A 27949-nucleotide genomic window follows, 5' to 3' on the forward strand; every position below is an offset into this window, starting at 1 on the left:
CAAAGGTGGGCGGTGCTGGGAGGGAGAGCAGCCAGCCGGAAAGCCTGAGCACAAAGGGCCCTGAGGGCCGGCCAGGACTCTGGCTGTTACTCAGAGGGAAATGGGGAGCCGCTGCAGGACTGAACACAGAGATCATATTGAGGGTGGGCCCTTTAAAAGGCGCCCCCGGCAGCTGTATGGGCAAGGGGCATAGGCGATCAACAGAAGTAAGAGCAGGGCTTTGGAGGCCCTGGCAGGTGTCCAAGAGAGCAAGTAGAGAGGAAGAGCTGGTGGGATTTACTCACCCTGGAGGTGAAGGGAAGGGGATGTCGCAGGGGGGGCCCCCTCCTAAGATGGTGAAGGTTGTGCTGGGGGGAGAACACGAGTGTTTTTCTTGGGCACGCTCACTCCTGGGGAAGGGCCCACAGGGACAGGAGTGGCTGGTGGCCCCAGGGCCTGCCAAGCTGAGCAAGTCAGGACCCACGACCCAGTGACTCCCATCCGCCGCCGCAGAGGCGGGGTCAGGCGCACAGACAAGGACGGAGCAGGCTGGAAAGGGACCAGCAGGTCTCACGGTCTCAGATCTTGGGGAGGCACGGACGGGGTCACCCCACGAAGGAGGCAGTGCAGCCAGGCGCAGGCCAGGGTGGTGACAGGGACCTCTTTGTCCCTGCCCTCCTGCCAACCTCCCGCGTCCCTCCTGGCTGAGAGGAGCGCCCTGGCCTGCCCCCCACCCTGTCCCGAGCGCCGTGCCTGGGGCAGGCAGCTCCATTATCCTCACTGATGAAAGGGATCCGGGCTGCCGCTGGCCACGCCAAAGCCTCCTCCCCGGGACGGGCCGCTGCAGGCAGGGCCGAGCACACCGGCTGCTGGGGAGCGGCCGCGCCGCCGCCTGCCCCCCGCACTCGCAGCTCCGCCCGCCGCCTCCCAGGCGGGGCCGCGGCCAAGCAGAAACCCCCGTCCCGCCCGAGCTGCGGCTGCCTGTAACATCTTCCCTGGGGAGTGGGAGGGAACAACAGTTTGGTCTCAAAGGGCCTCTCTGTGAAGCTCAGGCTCGGGCTGGCCGGCCAGAGGTGTGGCCGCCAAGGCCACCGGGTGGCGGCGGTCAGCAGAGTGGGCGACCGCCTCGGCTCAGTGCACGGCCGCCGCCGTGCAAAGTGCTTTGCGGCTCGTGATTTCTCACAGCACGCCCGGGAAGTTGGTGCTTCCGAGATCACCGCTGCCCGAAGAGGGGGGACTGCGGGGGTCTCACCTGCCTGGGGTCCCACAGCTGAGGAAGGCAGAACCGGGTCCGGAACCAGGCCTGTGGGCCACGCTTATCACACGCTGCGCTTGCTGCCCAGAGCTGTGACTCAGCGAGCCTTGACGAAGGCGCCCTCTGGGCCCCGGTCTCAGCCCTGGGGAGGGGGCTCGGGGGGCACACAGCCAGGAGGGATGGCCGCCCAGGGCGCTCGCTGGCAGCTCTTACCTGTCTCACCACCCAGTGGAGCCACCCGAGACAGAGACCACTCACCTCTTCAGAGGGAGAGATGGAGTGAAAAGCGAAGGCACCAGAGCATCTGTTCTTGGGGGTCCTGCTCCCCCACCCCTGCCTTCTCCTCGCAGCCCTTTGCTTCCAGAAATCCCCACATGTCCGTGAACCCGTTGCCCAGTTTCCTCCTGTTATGAGACTGTGAGCAAAGGTCTCAGATGCTCCTTGGAGGCCTCAGGCAGGAATCAAAGACCCCTGCCCAGGAGACCTTCCTGATGCTCTCCCCTGGCCTCGAGCCCCCCATGGTGATCACTGCTTAAAACAAACAGACGCTAAACAATTTATTTTTGAAATACTTACAGATTCACAGGAAACTGCAGAGATGGAACAGAGGGGTCCCATGTGCCTCTCACCTCATTTCCCCCAAAGTTTACTTCTTCCATAATTTCATACAACATCAAAGCCAGGGATGTGACACTGATGCCATGTGTGTACAGTTCTAAGTCCTTTTATCTCCTCTGTAGATTCCGTAACCCCCTCTACAGTGAAGGTACAGAACTATTCCATCACCACCCAGGCCACCCTGCTGCCAGCCCCTTCTTAGTAACGCACACGCCCTCTCCCCCACCCCTCATCCCGGGCCACCAGTGTTCTGTTCTCCATCTCTGTAATTTTGTCATTTTAAGAATGTTACATGAAGTATGTGACCCTTTGAGATGAGATTTTTTTCAGTCAGTCTAACGCCCTCTGGGTTCATCGAAATTATTCCATGGACCAACGCGTCATTCCTTTTTATTGGTATGTAGCGTGGTGTTCCATGCTAAGGACGTACCACAATTTGTTTAGCCATATACCTACTGAGGGACATCTAGGATATTTCCAGATTTTGGTTATTACAGATAAAGCTGCTAGAACAATCTTGTACAGGTTTTTGTGTGGATGTACATTTTCATTTCTTGGAGATAAATATGCAGGAGTGTGATTGCTCAGTCATTATGGTGTGTTAGGTTTTTCAAGAAACTGCCGAACAGTTTTCCAGAATGGATGTACCATTTTCCATTCCCACCGGTTTCTCTGCACCCCCATTGGCATTTGGTATTGTCCTATTTTTAAATTTTAGCTCTTCTAATAGATGTGTAGTGATATCTGGTCATGGTCTTAAGTTGCATTTCACTAATGACTAGTGATATTGAACATCTTCCCAAGTGCTTGTTTGCCATCTTCGGTGAAATGTCTCTTCATGTCTTTTGCCCATTTTCTAATCTGATTGGTTTTTATAATATATATGACAGCTTTACTGACATAATTCACACACCATACAGTGGTTTTTAGTATATTCACAGACTTGAGCAATCAGCATCACAATTTTAAAATTACATTATTAGCCTGTTAACAGTCACTCCCCATTTCCCCTCAACTTCCAGCTCTACACAACCTCTAATCTATTTTATTATTAAGTTTTTTCCTTTTTTTGTTTTCCTTTTTTTTCTCTTAATTTATTTTTCTCTAATTTACTTTATATCCCTATAAAATTTGCCTTTTTTGGACCTTTCATATGAAAGGAATATATAATATGTGACCTTTTGTGACTGGCTTCTTTCACTTAGTAGAATGCTTTTGAGGTTCATGCATGTTGTAGCATGTGTCAGTACTTCATTCCTGTATACTGCAGACTAATATTTGTATAGATGTACAATACTTTATACATTCATCATCTGATGGACTGTTGGATTGTATCCACCTTTTGGCTATTAAGAATAATACTTCTACAAACATTTGTGTTCAAGATTTTGGTTGGATTTTTTTTTCCATTTCTCTTGTGTATATACCTAGGAGTGGAATTGCTGGGTCATATGGTAACTCTACGTTTAACTTTTTCAGGAACTGTTTTGATTGGTGTTTTTAATGTTGAAATTTGAAGGTTCTTTATATAGTCATTCTAGAATTATGAATCCTTTGTCAGATGAGTGGTTTGCAAATATTTCCCCCTATTCTATAGCATATCTTTTCATTTTCTTAATAGGATCTTCTGCACAGCCAAAGTGTTTAATTTTGATGAAGTCCAATGTATCAATTCTTTCTTTTCTTTTAGAAAGAATTGGTATCATTTCAAAGAACTCTTCACTGAGCCCTAGGTCTCAAAGATTTTGAGTGGCTTTTTGTGAGAGGTGTGAAGTTTAGGTTTAGGTTCTCTCTCTTTTTTTTTTTTTTTTGGCCTATGGATATCTAATTAATTGTTCTATCACCATTTGTTGAAAAGACTATATTTCCTCTATTGAATTTCTTTTCCACCTTTGTCCAAAATCGGTAGGGCTATTTCTGGGGTCTCTATTCTGTTCAGTTGATTTATATGTCTATTGCTCCACCAATACTACAGTCTTGATTATTGTAGCATTAAAATAAGCCTTGAAATCAGGTAAAGTGAATTCTCCCTCTCTATTCTTCTTCAGGAATATTTTCTATTTCAGTTCCTTTGGCTTTCCATATAAATTTTGGAATAATCTTGTCTATATCTACAAAATATCTTGCTGGACATTGATAGGAATTGCATTAAATCTGTATATCAATTTGGTAGAACTGACATCTTCATTATGTTGACTCTTCCAATTTAAGAATACACTATGTTTCTCAACTAATTAATTTTATTGTTATTATTATTTTGTAGGAGGTACTGGGGATTGAACCTGGGACATTGTGCATGCAAAGCAGGCACTCAACCACTGCACTACACCTGCTCCATTCTCCATTAATTTAGATTTAAGAAAAATATCTTTCTTCAGTGGTTTTTTTTTTTTTCTTCCAGGTGAGTCAGGCCAGTAATTTATTCAGGTAGGGAGGGAAGAGAAATGGGAGAAAATAACAGAGCAAGGGTCCCAGTAGAGAGGAAGGGGCTGAAAAGTGATAAAAAGGGCTGATTTACAGGCTACAATTTCCCATTATAGGTTATAAATGCCCAGGTTTACTTGCATTGTGATCCAAGCAGGGAGAGGCAGCTAGAGCCTGGGTCCAGGGGCAAGAGAGCACCAGAGAGCAAGAGCTCTTCAGTGTTTTTAAATAAAGGAACCACATAGAGACGGGAGTAAAGGGAAATGGAAACCTTCCCGACCTACATCTCAGAGAGAGATAAAATTCCTACAGAACAAAGAAACATCTGCTCCTGCAGCATTCCAAGAAACCATAACTCCCTAACCCACTATCTTATAGTCACTGTCAGGGAGAGTTTTCACCTCTAGGGCTTCCTATTGGCCCCTGCACTTCACTCGGACCCTCAAACCCCTCCCACCAATTATCATTCCCCCCCCCCCGCCTAGGAAAGTTCTGTATAAATTCAAGTCCCCCCCTTCCAGGAGTGGGCTGAAGTCTCTCTTCAGACCCCCACCATACTGGTGGGGAGGCTCAAGTCTGTTCTTCAGACCCCCTCCGCTGGGAGAGCTTCTCAATAAATCTTGCTTTGTTTATAGTCATTTCAGTCTCTGTGTCCCAGTAAGTGTCGTATTTTCTCCAACAATCTTAAATTTCAGTTTCCACATGTTCATAGTATTTAGAAATGTGACTAGGGAAGTGGATGTGGCTCAACCAGTTGGGCATCTGCCCAACACATGGGAGGTCCTGGGTTTGGGTCCAGTGCCTCCGAAAGAAGACAAGCAGATGCCACACCCTGCCACAGACCAGCAGATGCCATAGCCCCTGGGGAGCTGGTGTGGTTCAGGTCACTGGGCATTTGCGTCCCATGTGGGAGGTCCTGGGTTCAGTTCTGGTGCCTCCTGGAGAAGGTGAGCAAACAATGAACAGACAAAGAGAACTATTTGGGGGGGGGCAATAAAGTTTAAAAATTTTTAAAAAGTTGAAAAAACTTTTCAGAATTTTTGTAGACTCCTTGTGATTTTCTACACATACCAACATGTCATCTGCAAATAGTTTTATTTCTTCCTTTCAGATCCATATACCCTTTCTTGCCTTACTGCTCTGGGAAGAATTTCCAGCACTATGCCGAGTAGAAGTTGTGAGAGTAGCTATCCTTGCCTTTTTCTTGATTTTAGGGGAGAAAGCACTCCATCTTTCAGCATTAAGTACGTTAGCTACAGTTTTGTACATTAGTTGTAGGTTATCATGTTGAGAAAATTTCTCCTCTATACGTAGTTTTGTGAGAATTATTATCATGACTGGGTGTTGAATTTTTCAGCAACAATTGATATAATCATGTGATTTTCTTCTTTATCCTGTTAATATGTGGATTACATTGATTATCAAATATTGAAACAGTTTTGCATCCCTGAAATAAACCCCACCTGATCATGTATATATATATTTATATATTGCTCAATTATATTCACTAGTATTTTGTTATGTCCGTAAGTGTCATATTCATAAGGATTTTTGTTTTGTTTTGTTTTGTTTTGTTTAGTATCAGGAAATGCTAGTTTCATAGAATGAGTTGGGAAGTGTTTCCTCTTCTATCTTCCGGAAGAGATTATGTAGAATTGGTGTTTATTTTTCTTTAAATGTTATGTAGAATTCTTCAGTGAAACCATATGGGCCTGCAGATTTCTTTTGGGGGGAGGTTTTTAATGACCTTAATAGCTATAAGGTTATTCAAATAATCTATTTAATATTGGGTAAGTTGTAGTACTTTGTACTTTTTGTGGAATTGACTCACTTCATCTAAGTTTCAATTTTTTGCATAGAGTTTTTTGTAGTATTCCTTTATTATTCTTTTGATGCATGCAGGATATTCAATTATACTCCTGTTTAATTCTTGATATTAGAAATTTGTGTGTTCTTTTGTACTGACAAAATTTGTCGATTTTATTGATCTCTTCAGTGACCAGATATTTTATATTCTCTAGTATTTTCCTTTTTTTTCAGTTTCATTGATTTCTGCTCATAAATATATTATTTCCTTCCTTCTTCTTGCTTTACATTTATTTTGCTCTTTTTTTTTTTTTTTCTAGTTTCCCGAGTTGGGACCTTAGACTACTGATTTGAGACTTTCCCTCTTTTCTAATGTAAGCATTTAGAGGTATAAATTTCATTCTTGTACTTGAGCTGCATCTCACAAAATCTGATAAGTTGTATTTTCATTTTTCATTCATTTCAATGAATTTTTTCATTTCCCTTGAGATTTCCTATTTGACCCATGGATTATTTACAAATACATTGTTCAGTTACAAGTGTTTGGAGATGTTTCTGTTATTAATTTCCAGTTTGATTCCATTGTGGTTAGAGAAATACTCTGTATGATTTTACTTCTTTCTGTTTTTCCAAAGTTTGTTTTATGGTGCAGGATATGGTTTATCTTGGTATATGTTCCATGGGTGCTTGTAAAGGATGTGTGTTCTCCTGTTGTTGGGCAGAGGGTTCTATAAATGTTGATTAGATCCTATTGGTTGATGGTGTTCTTTTATAACCTTGCTGATTTTATGGCTAGTTCTATAAATTGTTGAGGGAGAGTTCATACTGAAATATCCAACTATAATTGTGGATTTGCCTATTTCTCTTTTCATTTCTACCTGTTTTTGCTATACATATTTGCAAGGTCTGTTGTCTGGTACATATACATTTAGGATTGCTATGTCTTCTTGGTAGATTGATCCTTTCCTAATTATATAGTGTCCCTCTCTGTCCCTGGTAATTTTCTTTGCTCTTCAGTCTGTTTTATCTGTTCTTAATAGAGTCATTCCTATTTTCTTTTGATTAGTGTTTGTATAGAATGTATTTTTTCATTTTTTAAGCTTTCTATCTACCTATATCATTATAGTTGAAGTTATCTTCTTGCAGATAGCATATAGTTGAATCATATTTTAAAACCACTCTGCCAATCTGTCTTTTAATTTGTGTATTTAGACCATTTGCATTTAATGTAATTACTTATATGTTAAGGCTTATGTCTGCCATTTTAGCTTTTGTTTTCTCTTCATCCTCTCTAGTTTTCATGCCTCTTTTCTTTTTCCTGCCTTCCTGTGTGTCCTTTGAACATTTTATTAAAATTCCATTTTAATGTATCTCTAGTGTTTTTAAGTGTATCACTTTGTACAGCTTTTCAATGGTTGATCTACATATTACATTATATGTACTTACCAAAATCAAGTGTTGACATTTTACCAATTCAAGTGAAGTGTATAAACCTCAATTCACTTTACACCCTCATACCCTCCCGTTTATAATATAATTGCCTTAAATATTGCCTCTACATAAATTGAGAACTACATTAGACAGTGTTACAGTTTTTGCACAAGAGGAAAAGGGAATTTTATTGTATTTACCCATATATTTGCTCTTTCTGTTTACTTTCTTCCTTCCTGATGCTTCAAGTTTCCTGTTATTATCATTTCTCTTGTGTTTAGAGAACAGAACTTCTCCTCTTTGGTCATTCTTTTCAGGTAAGTCTCTGCTGGCTATAAATTTTCTTCATTTTTCTTCATCTGAGAATGTCTTAATTTCCCCTTCATTTCTGAAGGATATTTTCACAAGATATAGGATTCTGGGTCACCAGTTCTCTTCTTTTATCACCTGAAAAGTGTGACATTTCCCCATGGCCATCTTGGTTCCTGATGAGGAATCCACTGTAGGTAATGCATAGTTTCTCTGTGGCTGCTTTCAAGATATTTTTCCTTTGTTTGGTTTTCAGAAGTTTGACTATAATGTGTATTGCATGGATTTCTTTGGGTTTATCCTGTTTTGAGTTCACTCAGCTTCTTGAATCTGTAGATGTATGTGTTCTTTTTCTTTCTTTCTTTCTTTTTTTTTTTTTACAAATTAGGGAATTTTTCAACCATTATTTTTTAAACACTTTTTAGCTCCTTCCTCTTTCTCCTCTCCTTCTAAGACTCCAATGATACAAATGTTAGATCTTTTGATTCAATCACACATGTCCCTGAGCCTCTGTTCATTTCTTTCAGTCAATTTACTCTCTGTTGTTCAGAATGGATAATTTCTATTGTTTTATATTTCCTAGTTCACTGATTCTTTCATCTGTAATTTCCAACCTGCTGTTGAGCCCATCCATTGAATTTTTAATTTTATTGTAGTTTTTAGTTCTAAAATTTCCCTTGGGCTTTCTCTTTGTTTGTTTTACTTTTTATTTTGAAACAGGATGGTTACAAAAATAATATAAATCCAATAAAGAGAAATCCAACAAACCCTAGTTCCCCAGATACTCGGATCCACCAATATTAACATTTTACCTCATTTGCCATATCATTCTTTCCACCTATCTGTTTATCAAACCGGTTTCTGAACACTTGAGGTAAGGTTTTATACATCATGCTGCTTGAACACTTAATACTGCCATGTGCATTTCCTAAGAACAAGGATATTCAGTTGTGTAACCAGCCTGAGTGCAGTTTTCAAATTCAAGAAAACTGACACTGCTGTAAAGCTTACAGTCTATATTTCAATTTTTCATAAGTTCCAAAAATGTCTTTTTAAGCGTTTTCTCTTCCTTATTACACATCCCATCCAGGATAATATATTTCATTTAATTGTCATGGTCTCTTTAATTCTTTTTTTTTTTTAATTGCTGGAACATATAAACAACATAAACTTTCCCATCTCAACCACTCCCAAGCATACTGTTTACAATGTTGTGGTATCCTCACCACCTTCCATTACCAAAAGTTTCCCATCTTCCCAAACAAAATCCCTATACCCATTATGCACTATCTCCTTAGATCCCTGCCTTCTGCCTCTTGCAATATATAGTCTACTTTCTCTCTCAATGAGCTTGCATATGCTCTGATAGTTTCTTTGTAGTTACCATGGAGCTTAAATTTAGCATCTGAAATCTATAACAATTTTGCTTGTTTTGATACAAACTTGACTTCAATACCATATACAAACTATGTTCCTCTGCCCTTCTGTTCCCCCACCTTTATGTAGTTCTTGTCACAAATTATGTGTTTATATATTATGAGTCCAAAACCACTGGTTTCTCATTACATTTACACATTTGCCTTTTAGATCCTGGATTTATAAACCAAAAATGCAGCAGTACTTGTATTTGCATTTACCCATGTTGTTAACCTTCCTGGAGGTTATTTCTTCATGCAGCTTCAATGTATTGTCTATTGTTCTTTCCTTTCAACCTACAGAGCTCTTTTTAGTATCTACCCTAGGACTGGCCTGATAGAGAGTATAAACTACAATGTAAACTATAATCCATGCTGTTTAGCCGTGCTCCAAATGTATTCACCAAATGCAATGCATGCGCCACAATGACAAAAGAGGTTGTTGATGTGGGAAGAGTGGGGTGTGGGGTGTATGGGAATCTCTTATATTTTTTAATGTAACATTTTTTGTGATCTATGTATCTTCAAAAGATACAATTAAAAAATAAATATAAGAAAGGACAAATACTGTATGATTGTGTTACTATGAATATATATATAGGGTAACATTTTATGATTCCATTTATATAAAATGTAAATATAAATCAATTTATAAAGATGAACTTTGATTAGTGGTTGTGTAGGGCTAGGGGAGGCATGCTAAGGGGTGTGGAATTTTTCTTTTTGAAGTAATGAAATAATTCTAAATTTTTTTGTGATGATGAATGCACAACACTATGATTATACTAAAAGCTTGCATGGTATGTGAATGTATCTGAATAAAACTGCTTAATAAATAAATTAATAAAAGTACAAGATGGGAAGTGGCTGTGGCTCAATCAGTTGGGAGGCCCTGGGTTCACGTCCTGGGGCCTCCTTGTGAAGGCGGGCTTACCCGCACGCTGTGGAGAGCCAGCAGCCTGGGCACTGTGGAGAGCTGACTCAGCAAGGCGATGGAGAAAACAAAAAAAAAAGGGAGGCAAGGAAAAAAACACAGAAGAGTGTGCAGCAAATGGACACAGAGAGCAGACAACAAGCAAGCCGCAAGGGGGGGATTTAAAAAAAATACAGACACAGAACAATGCACAGTGAATGAACACAGAGAGCAGACAGCAAGCAAGCAAGCCACAACTGGGGGGGCGGGGCGGGGGGGATTTTTAAAAAGTGCAAGAATAGCCAGAAATAGCAGCTATGTACAGCAGGGAAAAAAGATTGAGAGGTGAGGAATTTTGTTTACTTGTTTGTATGGGTTTTATTTATTATTATTATTATTCAAATAATGAAAATGCTCTACTAATGATTTAAGTGATGAATGTGCAACTATGCAATTATACTAAGTACTGTTGATTGTATACTTTGGATAATAGTATGCTTTATTAATATGTATCAATAAAATTTACTTGTGAAAAAAAAGAATTGTCTACTGTCATCAAACAAATAAACCTGCAAAAAGAGATGAGATCAATAAGGGTCAAAGGGTTGAGAAAGAAAAGGACATTACCTAAGTATCCTTATTATGAGATATGGAAAAAGAAAGGGGAACCTTTGAAAGAGTCAAAGATTATGTAGTTAGGGGAACAGAAGGAAGATCCAAAATAGAGGAGTTTCCCTGCCCATTCTAAATAACTGGTATGAAAGCATTGTTTTGAAAAACTGAGCTAGTGAGAGCTGTTTTCCAGAAAATTTTCTCTTAGCCTGGGTCATGACCATTAACAGGGCATAACCACTTTAAATCATATTGGATTACCAACTGTGCTTACAGGGAACAATCCTCAGGGATCTAGCAGAAACACAATTTTCAGTGGAAAGTAAAGCTCTTTAACCTTTCAAAGTAGAAAAATAAATTTATATATATATATAAAAATATATATATATAAAACTAAGCAGCAGCTGGAGCTTCCAAGACCTTCCAAGACAAGTATCTAATAAAACAGTTTGTTCTCAGTAGAGACTACATAATTTAAAACATTATAACGTGATGTTTGTGTATGCTAATAATAAATTGGGACATACATGAACTCTAACTCAGTTTATACAAAAAGAGGTGGTCAAATGATGCTTCAGTGTAACTTTGTCTGTCTGGAAATGGATATATAAATGCTTGCACTGAGGAAAAAAGAGTGGAAGGCTATACCAAAATGTTAACCATGATACTCTTTAGGGGGTACCTGATAATTTATTAAACTGTTGTTTTTAGTGCTTTGCAGTATTTTCCAAAATTCTTACAATAAAATCGCATCAGTTTTGAAGCATAAAATATGGATTCCAAATGAAATAAAGCAATCCATGCTCCCATGACTTACATTCACTGAGACTTCCAAAAAAAAATCATACCTCACTATGGCTTATTGTACCATAAAGCACTGTGGAAATGACTTAATAAATGTCCTCATGGATAGATAAGTCATGAAAAATAAAATAATATATGTTATAAAGGAAAAACACTTAATGTCTAAACTCTCTAGTCAATCTATGTAAATTTTTGTTGTCCCCCCCCCCCCAAATGGCAGAATGAGTTGCTTCTGGGCTCATCCTCTCACAGAAGCTTTGAACAACCAGCAAGTACTGGCAGAAACATTTCTGTTACCGTGGTCTTCAGTTCTGTTTGGTTCCTTTTCATAATTTCTATCTCTTTATTGATATTTTCTTTGTGTTCATTATCATTTTCTTGAATTCCTTTAAGTCTTTGTATGTATTTTCCTTTGAGCATATTTATATTTAGGACCATTTTTAAAAAAGTTTTTGTCTGGTATTTCCCAGGTCTAATGCTCCTCATTGATGGTTTCTAATGTTATCTTCTCCTCTGCATGTGTTCCTTGGGTTTTTCTTTATCTCTTCTATTTCTTTGCTGAGACTTCCTATTTTTTCACCTATTTTAGGCATGTTCATAACTGCTCACTGAAGCATTTTGAAGATGGTTGCTTTAAAATCCTAGTAAGATATTTCTAATATATGTGTCATCTTGGCATTGTTATCTGTATATCACCTTTCCTCATTCAGTTTGAAATCTTCCTGGTTCTTAGTATGATAAATAATTTTCAACTGAAACATGCAGGTTTTGAATTATATTATAAGACTCAGTATCTTAATTAAATCTTGAGTTTTGGCAGGACTCCTCTAGCATTGCTCTAGTGAAGTGAAGGGAGGTGCGCCACCTTGGAGAAGCCCAGATTCTCCACTTGGCCTCCATTGCTATCTGGCAGGGGGTGTGCCTTCTTACTGCTGGCTGGGGGTGGTAGTTAAGGCTCTCTGTTAGGCATCTGCTGGTATCCAGTGGCTGGGAGGGGAGGGATGCTTCATTACTGCTTCCCATGGGACTTCCGCTGGCACTGTGAAGGGTGGCCTTCTTACCACTGAAAGGTGGTGAGAATCCCAGCTCTCTATCAGGCCTCTTCTGATAGCATCCCAGTGAGTATGGGGAGGAATGCTTCCTTACCACTGGGTGGGGATAGACATACAGGCTTTCCGTGTGGTCTCCACTAACACCATAGAGAGGGTGGAAAGGAAGTTCTCAGTTCTGCATTCAGCCTTCTCTGGGACCACACCAGCAGAAGTGGGGTGTTCAGGTGTAGGGGGATTGAAAGGATAGGTTCCTCATTACAGTCTGGCAAATGTGGAAGTTTAGGCTCCCTATTCAGCTTTTGCTGGCAGGTGTGGGGTTGTGTTTTTTTTCTGTAGTGTTTGGCTGGAGTAGGAGTGGTTTTGCTTGAAAGTTTTCTGTCTTGGCAGGATGCCCCTTTTCCGATTCTTTGGCTAGAGAGAGCAGGTTTCTGCTGGAACATTTTTTAACTGTGCCCTAAGTATTTCTGGGTTGCCAGCATCTCTACTATCCACTATCTGAGATTACAGAGCAAAACGAAAACCAGGAAACTCACTACAAAATCATCTTCAGGTCCCAGGGTGCCTAGCTAAATTGCCATCTTCTCTCCACCTTTCAGAGTCTTCTTCTTCTTCTATTTTTTAGGTACTGGGGCTGGGGATTGAACCCGGGACCTCATATGTAGGAAGCTGGTGCTCAACCACAGAGGCACATTGGCTCCCCAACTCTGAATTGGTTTTTTCATTTGTTTTGCTTGTTGTTTGTGTTTTTTCTGTTTTTGTTTTTGTTTTTAGGAGGCACCAGGAACCAAACCCAGGACTTCCTATGTGGGAAGCAGGGACTCAATTGTTTGAGCCACATCTGCTCCCCAGAGTCATCTTCTTATGCTTGTTTTATATATAATGCCCAGGGTTTTGCGGTTGTACTTAGCAGAAGGAAGGGAAAAGTAAGTCTACTCCATCTTCTCAGAACGAGCTCACTGCTTTGTGAAGGAGGTGTTCTTCATTCCTTCCATTTCCTTCCCAATGGCTGGCAGCCAGTAGATTGTGGTTTTAGAAGAGTGGAGATTTCTTAGAAGTCTCGTTCATCATCAGTAGGATTTGTATGGCCTTGTGCTCTCTGTTTCCTGCACAAAGACATTCACTGATCAGAAGCCTGATACAAGTGGTGAGGTTTCAGTGTCAAGACTTTTCCTTTCCTTAACACTTTGTACAAAATATCTTTATTCTTTCCTGACAGCTCTGTGTCCTTCCCTCTGCCCTTGGGGGCTGCTGCAGCCTCAGTGTAAGTGGTCAGATTCTCTATCATTCATGTCCATGGAGGGAAAGAACCTGGAAGGCGTCACTAAACTGCAAGTACTTTCAGGTTGACATTCTTCAGCAGGCTGACAGTTCTAATCTTGAGTCATTAATAAAAGAGCATTTCCTGAGAGTTGGCAGAAGGGGAACCAGCTCTGAAACACATCTGTTGTGGAAAATCCATACACTGAAACTAAGAACTGACCATAGCTATTCAAGTATGCCTTCTAAGCTGACTCCAAGTTCTCATCTCCTCCATGATCTCTTTTCCTCACTCTCCAAAAGACCATGCCTCTTGCTCACGCTTGAAGCCACAGAGAGGGCAGGGGGTGTGGCCAAGGAGAGCAAACATCAGGGACTGGAGACTATACTGTGCTTCCCCTTTCACTCTCAGATGCTGTAAGGGTCCCTGAAGAAGGAGGACGTGAGGAAACAGGTAAAGACAATTTTATTCTCTTTTGCATCCAACAAGCAAGTGTGAAGCCACTTTCACACTGTGTGCTGGGCACATTCTCAGGGCTGGGAACCCAGCAGGGATCTCCGTTCCCTCTTGCCTGTGTTACAACAGGTTAGACCATGGGCATCCCCCTTGCCAGACTTGGTAAGTCTTCAGAGAGTAGGACAGGGTCCCTGGATTCCAGTAAGAAACTGTGGCATCAGGGTGGCTGGTTCTAACATTCTGCAAGATTCTGAACAGGTCTGTGTCGAGCAGGCCACGTCTGGACTGGGTGGCCCTGCCCTGAGCCTTCGTATTGATGACTATTGTCCCAATCTCCATGCCTCCCCCTGCCTCCCCAGCCTTCCCAGCCCTGAGGTTCCACTTCTTACACTCCAGAATCTGCCTGGGAGCTCCTTGGGGTAAGCATGCAACTCACCCATCCTGGGGTCCTCGCGGCAGGCCCTGAGGAAGAGGTGGCAGGTGGGGGCTCGTGGGGGGCCCAAAGGCTCCGCTCCCTGGTTGGTCTTTGCCACAGTGAATGAATCTAGTCCTTGGCACAGCCTCTGTGGAAACCCCAAGAGGACCCTGAGGGGCGTTCCTCAGAGACAGACCCTGCCCGTGCTCTCTGTGGAAAATGTAAACTAGATCGCAGGGCGAGGAAGCGTGGAGACTCACAACACATACACAACTTATCAAAGGCTTTGAAAAGTCCTAGAGTAAAGAATCCTGATTAACTTTTGTAGCCCTGTTTTTTCTCAAATGGATGCGACTTCGGAGGTTTTTTGGGGGGGTTAACACTGTTAGCACCCGAATCGTTGGTGTCACCTCTGCCTGAGTATCTGGCCCCTAGTTCGTGCCAGCCCAACGCCTACGTCTGGGGACTGAACCCTCTTCCTGCTTTCAGCAAGCAGCTCAGCATCCCCCACGCCAGGTCTGGATCCAACAGGCCTTGGTGTGAGCCAAGAAGACAGAGGATATCAACAGCCAGAGTGGGGAGGAGCGAGGGGGGCAGATAGCGAAGCGTGGGAAATGTTGGTGGTGCAGGTGGGAGGGCACAGGCCTGTGCTGGGGCAGGAGACACACTCTGTTAGCACATCCTGCTGGCTCCCAGGGGGCCAGCTCAGAAGGTACAGCCATGTAAATTGGGACTTAAATTTAACTCGATGTAAATTTAACTCTAATTAAAAAGTCTAGGCAGGTATATGAAGAGTGAAATGGGAGGAGCCGCAAACCTGGGGTCCTTGGGCTGCCTCCAGCCCCCAGACAGGTTTGGTTTGGCCAGCACAGATATTGTGTTTTGTTTTTAAAGAGTAGAAGTAGCGAAGTGTGGGGCCCATGTTCCCACTGGCAACAAATGGCCAGAACTGGAGGACAGTACCTGGTTTAGATAAGCGGAGACTTAGCTCAAGTCCCCACCTGATCGATTTATGTTTCCTGCCCAGCCCTGGGGACATCTGAGTAGGACCCTTGGGCCACGTTCTCCTAAGTCCTTCAAGGCCCCTCTAAATGCCCTCTTGGTATCATACTTCAATGCTGGTTTTGGAGTTTTTGGTTTTGTTTTTTTTCCTCTTGTCTTTAAAACCAAGGTTGGAGCATGTGTTCCCCCCCTGCCCCCCGTGTAAAACCCTTCACTTGGAGCCCCAGGGGAGCTCCAAGTTACCCAGAGCCCAACACTCAAGGCTCCCAGCGGTTTGGTCCCACTGAAAGCCTGAGAGCTGGGCAGGGAGTTTATAGACTAATAGATGGAGGGAGGGAAGGAGCTTAAGATTGGGTGCTGGGAGGAGAGAGCGCCTGGCCATGCAGGATTCTCGGGCTGAAGGGAGAGCCCCGCACATCCAGGAAGGCCCTCGGGGGCATCCAGAATCCTGCATCTCCACCACACAACCAGACGTGGTCCTCCCAGGGCTAGAGAAGGGGCTGGGAGCTCAGTAGGGTGAGTGAGAAAAGCTGCCTGGAAAGAGCCAGTGATCAACCAGCTCAAAGACTAACTCTTCTCCGTGCAGGCACCTGCCTAGACAGGACACCATGCGTCTCCTTGGCCCCTGCCTCCTGCTCTTTGGTAAGAACTGTGGCCTCGGCAGGTACCTGGGTTCTGGGGTGGCAGTGGGAGCTGGAGAAGGAGGAAAGATCTGGGGCAGGGAAAGGTCAGCGTGGGGGAGGTGGGCAGAGGCAGGCTATCGACACGCTTCTCCTCTGGGCATCTCCTCAGTGGAGAGTCTTTATTCCCTTGGAAGCCCTGCCCAGCCCACAGTAACACTCTCTGATCGTTGTGATGGGTTCCAGAGTACTTGGCTTTCTCTGACTCAACTTCTCCGTGGAGAGTTCAACACCCCGACACTCTGTACACCTGGAATGGGGCTTGCCTCTGGATTCCCTGCAGCTTCGCGATCCCAGCGTCCCAAAAACAGTTGGAAAACCTCACTCTGTACCACAATTTCGAGTATGACAAAGCCACCAAGAAGTTCACGGGGACCATCCTCTATGAGCACCGAAAGGGCAGGAAGGAGGATCCGGGCGGGGGAAGGGTGCGGTATGTGGGAGACTACCAGCGCAACTGCAGCCTGAGCATCAACCCGGTGGACGTCAAGGACAGCGGTTGGCTGGGGCTGCGGATGACGTCGGGGGCTGACAAGTGGATGGAGAGAATAAACATCAGTGTCTCTGGTAAGGCTCTGGAGGAGGAGGAGGCCTCGGCCTCTGGCAGGAACCAGGAGGGAGGCAGGAAAGACCTCGACTCCCTGGAGCAGGTGCTTGCAGGGACCAGGCATGGGGTGCTGGCGAGTGACGCGGGTGGCACACGACGGGGGCTGCCCCTTGGCTCCTGCCCATTCTGCTGTGCACAGATCGGGCTTCCAGGTTGCCAGACCTGATTTTTCAAAAAAGCTGGAAATCCACATAGGAAAGGTGAAACCTCCCAATATGTTCATGTTTGCGACACATTCTGATGCTAGTTATCCCTTGCACGGGGCTAAATGACATCTACATAGCAATTGATGTGACCCACCAAACACAGGTCCTGGGCCCCTGCCCCGGGGCGTCTGTTCTCTCCATCCCACAGCTTGTTCTTTGGTGGGTGTTTTCTGAGCTTCTGGACCTGCAGTCTGAAGGGTGCCCCCGCCCCGGGGATGGCAGAGATTGGCCCCAGACAGGCCCGTCCACTAGGGGGGCTGCTGTGCTTGGGTGTCTCCAACAGTGTGGTCATGAAACAAACAGAAGTTCGTCATTAAAGCTAAGAAATAGGCATTGAGCTATTAGGGAGGCAATGATCTTGAGCACAAAGTGGCCGTCGGGCAGTGAGAATGAAGCAAGTGTGAAATGCAATTCCTGGGGAGGTATAGCATTTGCAAGACCTTTCAGAGTCTTTCAGCTGAGCAAAGGTGATTCGAAGCAGAGAAAGGCAGGACTGGACAGAGATGGAAGGGACGGCTGAGGGGTTCTTTGGGGCTGGACATCATCTGAAGCGGGGTGTGAGAGGCTGGCAGGCAGCGGGCCCGCAGCCCCCCGGGCCTCCAGCACGGTCCCCTCTCTTCTGCAGAAACTCCTCTTCCACCGCACATTCAGCTCCCTGTGGAAATCCAAGAGTCCCAGGACGTCCCTCTGACCTGCTCGCTGAATTTCGCCTGCCCCGGGTACCCGATCCAATTGCGGTGGTCCCTGGAGGGGCCGACTGTCACCTCGACCTCCCTGTCCGCCAAGACCGTCTCCACCCAGAGCCGGCTCACGCTCCATGCCCAGTGGACCCACCACGGGAAGAACCTGACCTGCCAGCTCTGGGATCCCAGCGAGATGCGGGCGCTCTCTGAGGAGACGGTGCGGCTGGATGTGAAGCGTAAGTCTCCCGGGCACTCCCAGGGGAAGGACAAGGGCCTTGTCATTTCTTCCCCAGCTCACCAGTGGGCATGAGACTAGCAGGAACCATGAAAGGAAAGTGTAATCAAGCTGTGGTCACCCACAGGCAAGGTCTGTGCTCCCTGTTGTCTGCCGTGGTGTTTCAGCTTCACTTTAGCATCTGCTTTGGTCGAACAGAATAAAGTAACAAGCTCTCCTCAAGCCTGCTTTAGTACCATTTCACACCATGATTCTGTACCTCATTCCTTCATTCAACAAACACTTATTGCACATCTACTAGGTGCCCAGCCCTGGTACGGCTGCCAGGAACACAGCAGGAAGCAGACAAAGCTCTAGCCCATGAGAAGCTGGCATTACAGTGAAGGGACAGATGATGAATAGATAAACAATGAAGTGTGGACTATAGTATCAGGCAGTGATATGAGGGTATTAAGAAAAAAGAAACCAGTGTTAGGCCAGAGGCTCTGATGGACAGAGACCTCTCTGAGGAAGATGAACATCTAAGCTAAGACCTGCTAAAGGTGGGGACTGAGGCAGGACATTTGGGGAGAGAGGCATCCCAGGGACGGGAAAGAGCAAGTGCAAAAGCCCAGAGGTGGACACTTGCGTGGTGTGCCCACAACCAAGCCAGAGGTCAGGCGGACGCGAGGGCACCCCGACAGCCACGTGGAGAGAGGGGAGGCCTGAGAGGGAGCAGAATGCTAGGTCACGCTGGCCGTGGTCAGGGCTCCAGTTTCTCTCTAGGTGTGGAATCCATGGAATGGTTTTGAGCAGAGGAGTGGCCAAGTCTCCTGGATGGTCTTAGGAGCTTTTGCTGGCTGCTGGTGTAGGGGAAGAGAAGCAGAGGGACCAGTGAGGAGCCAGGACGGCCATCTGGCAGCCCACCCTTGTAGACCTTGGTCCCAGCAAAACACCGCCGCTTCTCACCACCTTCCTTCCTCTGCGGAACCCCCGTCCCCTCCCCTGCTATCCCTCTGCCCCACAGACCTTCCGCAGATGAAGATCGAGGTCAGCCCCACAGAAGCCACTGTCATGGAGGGAGAAGACGTGACCTTCACGTGCCACATCATCAGCAGCAACCCAGCGTGCCAAAGTGTATCCTGGCACAAGGATGGGAAACCACTGGGGAAGACAGAGTACAGCCTAACTCTGTCCACCGTGAGCAAGAAGGAGAGCGGAAAGTACCATTGTGAGGGCAGCAACACCCTGGGCTCAGGAAATTCGGAAGAAGTGGTCCTCCAAGTGCAGTGTGAGCGTCCTCAGGCAGGCAGGGAGGGGCGGGGCACAAGGCCCTGGAGAGGCTCTCCTCACCTCCCCATCCCCACCCCCATCCCTTCTTCCAGATGCTCCAGAACCTTCCAGGGTTCAGATCCCCACCTTGCCAGCCAGGGAGGGCAGTGCAGTGGTGCTGACTTGTATTTCCCCAGCCTATCCTCCTCCAACAAATTACACCTGGTATCACAACCAGAAAGAAGTGCTGGGGATGACAGAAAAGAAATTCCAGATCCCAGAGGTCCTCCCCGAGCACGCTGGGAACTATTCCTGCTTAGCAGAGAACAGTCTCGGTCCTGGACAGGTTGGCCAGGAAGCGGAGTTGAACGTACAATGTGAGTAGTCACAGAACTTCTGGGCTCTAGGAGAGAGCGCAGGGGTGGGTAAAGGAGGCAGGTCGACAGGGTGCAGGGGAGTCCTGTGTCCTAGAACAGAGAGCAAGAAAGAAGTCAGGGTCTCCCGGCACAGAAGCTTCTGGGGGCAGGTGCTTCAGTTTTGCTCACAGTTGTATTCCTGGCACCCAGACAGGGCCTGGCCCATGCCAGGTAGATGTTTGCTGAATGAATGAATGCCAAAATGAGGGGCACAGAAGGCTAATGTCACCAAGCAGTGGCTGAGTCCCAGAAGGGAGTTTTCAGGGAGAACTGGCCGACACATTTCCTGACCACTCCATTGTCAGACCTTCTTTAACACAGTACACCGTGGCACTGGGTTGGGCCCAGGACAAAGAGAATCCATAGGTTTGATCCTTGGCTTCTGAGATGTCATTGTCTGAGCCACGTGAGCCAATGGGGATGCCCAGTCTTGGGCATCTGGGCACCAGGGGAGCCCATCACAGCAGCAGCTAATGCTTATTGCTTGTGACGTGCTTCCCTCTGCTCTAAGGGTGTCATCTCATTTCATCCTTGCAACAAGCAACGCCATGAGGTTAGGTACTCTGATTAGGTCCTGCTGGCAGATCAGTAAACTGAGGCCTGCAGGCTACAGTCCTGCAGTTCTATGTGGTGGGGTCTGGCAATCCGGCACCTGGACCGTGCCCTTAACTGCCGTGCCACTCTGCCTCAAACCACAGCCAGGCCCCAAGGCCAGGAGAGGGGCTCTGCCCCCCACAGATCAGAGCGGCAAGCACTAGCTTTCCTCTGACTGATTGAGGAACCGTGTGCGAGCAAGGGACGGGTGAAGGGAGAGAGGAAGCAGGAAGGAAAAGATACTACGGACAGCTGGCTTTTCCTCACCTACCTCTCTGGTTTTCTCCTAGATTCCCCCAAGGGGGTGACCACGGTGATTCAAAACCCCACTGCGATCCAAGAAGGAGACAAGGTGACTCTGTCCTGTAGATACAATTCCAGTAACCCTGCAGTTACCAGATATGACTGGAGCCCTCGACTCTCCCAGGATGGGTCCTCCTCTCGGGTGCTGGTAATTCCCAAAGTCGCCTGGAATGTCCCGCCAATCGCCTGCGCAGCCTGTAACTACCAGTGTGTCTGGGCTCAGCCTGTCAACTTGGAAGTCCAGTGTGAGTGGCCCGGGCAGGGGCATCTGGGAGGAGGTCGCCCCATTGGGATACGAGGGTCGAAGGGCAAGGAGGCTGGGGCCTAGACCAGGGTCTTCTCATCTAGAGGGATGAGAGCCAGGCCTCAGGCCGAGGGGCGGGCGTGCTGGGGGCAGGAAGAGCGAGAGGGAGCCGAGAGGTCAGCCCGAGGCCCTCGCTCCACAGATGCCCCCAAAGGTGTCAGGGTCCTGCCGCCCAGTCCCCGTCTTGAGGTTCGGTCTGGGGACCGCGTCCGCCTCCAATGTGACTTCTCAAGCAGCCGCCCGAAAGACGTCCACTTCTCCTGGAAGAAAAACGGGGTCCCTGTGAAGGAAGGGCAAGAACTGAGCTTTGACTCCATCTCCCCAGAAGATGCCGGAGACTATAGCTGCTTGGTCAACAACTCCGTTGGGCAGATGGCGTCTGAGGCCCGGGCGCTCCTGGTGCTGTGTGAGTGGCGGGACTGGCGGCTGAGAGCAGAGAGGGGCCAAGGCCGCTGGCCTGGAGCCTGATTCGTGTCCCCTTCCAGACAAGCCGAGGAGGGTGCAAGTGGCCATTGCCCCGCAAGCCAGCGTCATGGAGGGCGAGAGCGCGACCCTGACGTGTGAGAGCGAAGCCAACCCTCCCGCCTCCCAGTATGCCTGGTTTGACTGGAATGACCAACACCTCTACAACGCGGGTCAGACGCTGAGACTGGAGCCTGTGCAGGTCCAGCACTCAGGCGCCTATTCGTGCCAGGCCACCAACCGGCTGGGGAAAACCAAGTCAGCCCCCAGCACCCTCATCGTCTACTGTAAGGCCCCCCACTTCTGCCCTGGGCCCTCCCACCCTCTCCCCACCCCACCCTGCTCACCTGTCCCCAGGGGTCTCCCTGGCTCCTTCCCTCCCTCCTGCTAGTCTGTCCTGGCTCAGCCCCCTGCAGGCTGTTCCCAGCCCCCTAGAGGCCGCTCCCATGCTGCAGACATCCAGAGCCCCTACGGCCTCTGTCTCTCTCTCTCTCTCTGGGAGGGTCTCTCTGCCTCCATCTTTCTCTCTGTCTCACCCTTGATATGCCACTTGTTTTTATCTTTTGAGATTTTACTGTTGTTTTTTTTAAAAGACAATACAAGGACATGGCAAAAAACAAAACAAAACAAAACAGCACAAAAGCATTAAGAGTGGGAAGGCAGACAGCCCTCACTCTTGATCTCTGAGAACTCTAGCTGCTCTCCCCAAGATGCGTGCACTGTTAGCAGCTTGTCGTGTCTCCTTACAGGGCTGCTCTATACCCTCACCACAGACAGATACAGATTTATGTCCGCACACCCTTCGTTGTCACACAGATGCTAGGACAGCTCACACTTGGTCCTGGACTTGTCTTTGTACATGTCACACTACCGTTCCGTATCAGTACACAGAGTATCTAAAGAGTCTGGAAACATGAATTCTTTAGTTTATTTATTGTACTTTGGGAGCCACAGCTTTAGAGTGAAAGCATCATTGCCTGCAAAACTGAAGGCTACAGGAAAACACCCTGAGCATGTTACATGGAAATGTCACTAACACAACTGTTGTCTCCAGACTTTTCAGACACCCTGGAGTCCTGCCTCTTGCTAGGGGCTGCGCTGTTTTCCGCTGTATGAATGTCACCTAATTCCTGTCCCCAGTGCCCTCTTCAAGGCTGTCTGTAGTCTGGGCATAACGGCGAGGCTGGCCGCAGGACCCATTCCTATGGTGGCCTGCAGGTGCACCTGATGTTCTTGTAGTATTACCCACCTGCCGGCTGATGAGGATGGACCCATTTATGAGGCTACTCGCCTCTGTGGGCGCCCGTGTCAGTCATAAAGCAGGAGCCCCGTGAGCTCCAGGGGCAGGGCTGGCTTCTCCCTCTTTACACAAATATGCGAGCCCATGCGGGAGGAGGAGGCGTGCAGGGAAGGACAGCGGCTGCCTGCAGCGTGAAGCCGCGGTGGCCTTCCGGGCACGCACCACGGGGCAGCGCTGGCTCGTCATCTGTCATCAGCCGTCAGCCGAGGGCCTCCTCTCCCAGACAGCCCCGAGACCATCGGCCGGCGTGCAGCTGTGGGAGTCGGGATCTGCCTGGCCGTCCTCATCCTGGCCATCTGGGGGATCAAGCTGCGCCGGAGGTGAGGCCTCCCGCTGCCCCCTGCTTGCCTCTCCCGTGGCGTGGTCCCGATTCCTGAAGCCCCAGCCCGCTGAGCATGCAGGCTTGGCTCCCATTCCCGTGACCCTCTCTGAGTGTCCATCTCTGTAGCTGGAAGAGGATTCGGGACCAGCAGGGGCTTCAGGAAAACTCCAGTGGGCAGAGCTTCTTTGTGAGGAATAAAAAGGTAGGATGGGAGAAAGGAGAAAAGCAGGGTAGAATCCGTGGAATCAAGCAAAGAAACCAGGCGAAGAAAGGAGATCAGAAAAAGGAGTGTGGGGTGATTTGGGGTGTCAGAGGCCAAGGGAAGGGAGTCGGGGGTAGGAGGGGGTTGCTGAAAGCTTGTGTCTCTCCCAGGTTAGGAGGACGCCGCTCTCTGAAGGCCCACACGCCTTGGGGTGCTACAATCCAGGAATGGAAGAAGGCATTAGCTATGCTGCCTTGAATCTCCCCGTCGGCAGCCCAGACACAGCAGGAACTGGGTACGGAGGGCACGGGAAGGTGACACCTGCACCTCGAGGGATACGGGAGAACAAGCTCACGTCTGCCTCTCTCCTTGCGCCAGGCCGTGCCAGGCACTGCCACGCCACCATCACCGTCACCTCCTCCCATCCGCATTAAAACCAGGGGAAAGTAATTGTCTCCCAAACGGTGCCAGGCGCCTGCCTACAGTTGGCTTTATCACCAAGGCCACGATACCGCCACTCATTCAGCACATATTTATTAGCTCCTACCGTGACCACTGGGCATTTGGGATAAAGCAAATGATTTTCAGATAAGGGGTCCAAGCTGATTGGCGCTGCTGGGAAGATTAGGGGAGGTGGGAGAGGGAGGAGAGTTCTCAGCAAAAGGCTTCCTTTGTGCTCATCTATCTGCCCTCCCTCTCAGGGGTGCAGGGACCTCAGCCAGCTTCCCAAATAGGGACGACATGGTCACCTATTCTGTGTTGCAGAAGCGTCGAGTGGTAAGAGGGCAGGGCTAGGGAGGGGGTGGGCCTGGCCTCAGCTTCGGTCCTCGGTGGGAAGGACTGGGGTGGGCTTCCCAGGCGGCAGGGGCCGGGCGCGGGGAGGCTCTCAGGCCCGGGCCGGCGCAGGTCCCCACAGCCAGCTTCCAGTGGAGAGAACGCCTCCACGCTGGCTCCTGCAAGCCCCCCCGCGACTGGCATCGAGGAGGGAATGGACAGGGAAAGAAGATGGCAGGAGGCTGGGCACCCCGAGGCCAAGCTGACAACACTGTGGCTTCCTCAGGGCGACTACGAGAACGTGGCTCCAGATCTTCCGGAAGAAGACGGGATACATTACTCGGAACTGGTTCAGTTTGGTGCTGGCAAGCGGCCTCTGACCCAAGAGGAAGTGGAATATGTGACCCTCAAGCACTGAGGGGCAGAACCTGCCACGCAGGGGGTGCCCGGGGGCTGCCGGGGCCAGGGAGGTCCTGAGGCTGCTGGAGCCCCGGCGGCACAGCCGCTCGGTGACTCCACTGCCGCCCCAGTAGGTGCAGAGAGCCTTGTGCGTGCGAGTGCAGGAGCCAGACTTCCCCTCAGCTTGTAACCCCGACCCTCCGAGGGACCTGGCGCTGGCCACTTCCTCTCTCCTTCCCACCCAGAAACTCATCAGAACACCTTCCCTGCGCTCTGCAACTCCCTCTGCCCCCTCCCCAGCCACCGCCACCATCTGCTCCCCCAGCCTGGCCCCCGGGTTCTTTCCCCCTTTCCTTACTCCTTACCCCCCAGCCATGCTCTGACTCACCACTCAATCTTGGCCTCTGGGGTAAAGCCTAGGGGAAGGGGGGCAGAAGTGAGCTAGAAAGAGTCACTGTTCCTGCTGGGGTCTCCTCTAGAGACGTCTCCTCATAAGCTAGGCATTCCGTGGACAGGATGCTGGCAAGTCCCCACCCTCAGGGGTCTCGCCATCTGAGACAGACACATGGTATGGACGAACGTGTAATGAACGCAGAGCTGCCCAATAAAATGGCTCAGATACAACTCCAGAGAACCCGGGAACAATGGCCAGCCCGTGGAGGGCAGGGTGTCTGAGGATGGGGAGACGGTGGAGGTATCGTGGGGCCTGGGGAGAAGGGAAGGGAATCACGGAAAATGTCTTGATCAAATCAGCAGACGGGAGAGTGCACTGGCCTTGTGACCATGCAAGCGTGGATTTAAATGGAGACTCTTCTATCTGACTAGCAGAGCGACCTTGGGCAAAGTTCACCCAACCTCCCTGAGCCTTGGTTTCTTCCGTCTTGCAGATGGCTCAGCAGAAAGTGAGGTGTAACCTCAGATGCTGGGGTCACTTTAGAAGAAACCTAGCACAGCAGCCAAAAGTCCCTAAGAAAGAAAACTGTTCCCACCTTGTATTTGCAGCCTTTGAAGGATGTAAAAGGGGAAGCCGATTCATTACTCACAGCGATTCTCAAAAGTCCCCACACCAATTTCTTTCACAACCTGCAGCTGCTTAAGAATCTGCTGAAGGTCAACGGTCTTGAGAAACCTCACAGCTTTTCTGTCTTTCACCATCATGCCCCCAGTGCTCTACTATGCTCATGAATTCAGACTTTCTGGTAAGTCCTTCCAGCTTTCCCTCCACTTTTCTGGTTGACCTCTCTCATTCATTCTCCTGCTTCTGCAAATGGACTGCGATCCCTTCTCCTTGGAGGACAGGGAACAAGTGATTAATAAATGAGCAAGATGATAATCCCTGGCACATAGTCGGTGCTGCAGAAGTGCCACCTTCCTTTTCTTCCCTCCTTTCCTACCTCTGCTCAGTGTCAGAATGCTTTCTAAGAGAAGATGACATTTTGGTCATTCCTGGACTTTTGGCAGAGTGAAGCACTGGCTTCCCCATCAGTCTAAATCAGGGGTTCTTAAACTTTTTTCGTTCATGGACCCCTTTGCCAGTCAGGTGAAAACCACAGACTCCTTACTAAGTCCACACTATACTGTGTATTATTTAATAAATATATCCCACCCGCACCAACACATCCCCACAAGAATAATGTTTTTTTTTTGAAATTCAATTCAAGCTCACAATCCCCTCATTAAGAACCCCTAAAAATTGTCCCAGTTTGATTTCTTGTGGGAACCAGTAAGTTTTCTTTTTTCTTTTTTATTGACTTTGTAATAATATTATATTAAAAATATATATGTGAGGTCCCATTCAACCCCACCCCCCCACCCCCCTTCTCCCCCCACCAACAACACTCGTTCCCATCATCATGACACATCCATTGGATTTGGTAAGTACATCTTTGGGCACCTCTGCACCTCATAGCCAATGGTCCACATCATGGCCCATACTCTCCTCCATTCCATCCAGTGGGCCCTGTGAGGATTTACAATGTCCGGTGATTACCTCTGAAGCACCATCCAGGGCAGCTCAATGTCCCAAAGACGCCTCCACCTCTCATCTCTTCCTGCCTTTCCCCATACCCATCGTCCACCATGTCCACTTTTCCCAGTAAGTTTTCTATGACAAAATATTTTTGGAGGAAGGGGAGACTCAGACAACTGTTTAAAAGAAAGGGGGAAGGATTTGGGGGTTTCCACACCTGAAATGAGGTCCAGTGTCATTCGTTCATTCATTCATTCAGCAAACATTTACTGAGCCCCTGTCAATGCATCCAGCACTGAGCCAGGTGCAGCAAGGTGCTGGAGGTACAAACAAGGTAAGACAGCCCCACTCTCAGGGATCTCATTCTAGGATCCCCAAAGGCTTAGGGCAGGGTCCACTCGAGGGAATGGACGAGGCCTGGGACAGGCTCCCTGGCAATGGCGGGTGCCTTCCCTTCTGTCCCTGAGCCCAGCTGCTGACATAAACCTCCTTCACGACCAATTGACCATGAGATGTGCCTGTCAACAGACACCGCTGAAGTGTGCAGAGCAGGTGGCTGGGAAGCTCTGAGGCCAGGGACTCCAGACCAGGAAGCCCAGCCCCAGATCTCCCACAGCCCAGACAACTGGCATCTATTCAGCAATGCCTCCTGAGCACCTTCGCGGGGGGCAAAGAAGACTGGAAAATTTGCTCTCTAGCAGCGGAAATAGCAAATAGGAGGACGCTGAGTTACAGGTGCTGTGAATAAACACAATGCAAGATGATGCAGAGAGGCCAGCTGGGAGCAGAGGAGGGTTCAGGGAAGGCTCCCTGGGGAGGTGACACTGGGCAGAGACCTGAGCTGCCAGGTGGAAGGAGCCAAGCAGAGACGCTAAGACACGACACCAGGGAGGCAGACTTGGCCCAGTGGTTAGGGTGTCCGTCTACCACATGGGAGGTCCGCGGTTCAAACCCTGGGCCTCCTTGACCCATGTGGAGCTGGCCCATGTGCAGTGCTGATGCGCGCAAGGAGTGCCCTGCCACGCAGGGGTGATCCCCCTAAGGAGAGCCGCCCAGCGTGAAAGAAAGTGCAGCCTGCCCAGGAATGGTGCCGCACACACGGAGAGCTGACACAACAAGATGACGCAACAGAAAGAAACACAGATTCCCATGCCGCTGACAACAACAGAAGCAGACAAAGAAGAACACGCAGCCAATGGACACAGAGAACAGACAACCGGGGTGGGGGGCAGAGGAAATAAATAAATAAATAAATAAATCTTCAAAAAAAAGAAAAAAAGACACGCCGCCGCCTGGGCGCCCGCCCGGCTTCTCTGTGTTGCAGCATGCAAATGGCACTCCTTTTCAGTTTTTCCTCAGTTCTGTCAGTTTCTCAGTGTTTCTCAAATGAATACACTAAGCAGTAGCTGGTGAGTTCTGCATTCAGCGTGAGGTGCTGGACCACTTACGTAGACCAGTTCAGTAACTTGAGCTATCAAAGGGTGGATTAGGGT

General features: G+C 47.9%; 1 protein-coding gene across 5 annotated transcripts; it reads left to right on the forward strand.

Annotated features, from left to right (window-relative positions):
* The first annotated feature begins 14284 nt into the window (after nucleotides 1-14284).
* CD22 (CD22 molecule) lies at nucleotides 14285-26181 on the forward strand. 5 transcript variants are annotated; one of them, XM_058279238.1, is made up of 15 exons: nucleotides 14287-14329; nucleotides 14692-14751; nucleotides 16336-16391; nucleotides 16616-16996; nucleotides 17868-18161; nucleotides 19167-19430; nucleotides 19525-19788; nucleotides 20712-20969; nucleotides 21171-21434; nucleotides 21514-21777; nucleotides 22987-23110; nucleotides 23239-23314; nucleotides 23485-23609; nucleotides 24016-24091; nucleotides 24375-26181. In XM_058279238.1, exons 3-15 carry the CDS (start codon nucleotides 16358-16360, stop codon nucleotides 24504-24506), a joined length of 2556 nt encoding a protein of 851 aa, XP_058135221.1. In that variant the 5' UTR covers nucleotides 14287-14329; nucleotides 14692-14751; nucleotides 16336-16357; the 3' UTR covers nucleotides 24507-26181. The 5 variants fall into 5 exon arrangements, with proteins under 5 accessions (XP_058135220.1, XP_058135222.1, XP_058135223.1 ...); XM_058279237.1 differs by lacking the exon at nucleotides 14692-14751 and having other exon boundaries at nucleotides 14285-14329; XM_058279239.1 differs by lacking the exon at nucleotides 14692-14751 and having other exon boundaries at nucleotides 14285-14329; nucleotides 23014-23110.
* Nucleotides 26182-27949: the final 1768 nt, after the last annotated feature.

The sequence above is a fragment of the Dasypus novemcinctus genome, chromosome 18 (assembly GCF_030445035.2).
Source record: "Dasypus novemcinctus isolate mDasNov1 chromosome 18, mDasNov1.1.hap2, whole genome shotgun sequence".
Lineage (NCBI taxonomy): Eukaryota > Metazoa > Chordata > Mammalia > Cingulata > Dasypodidae > Dasypus > Dasypus novemcinctus.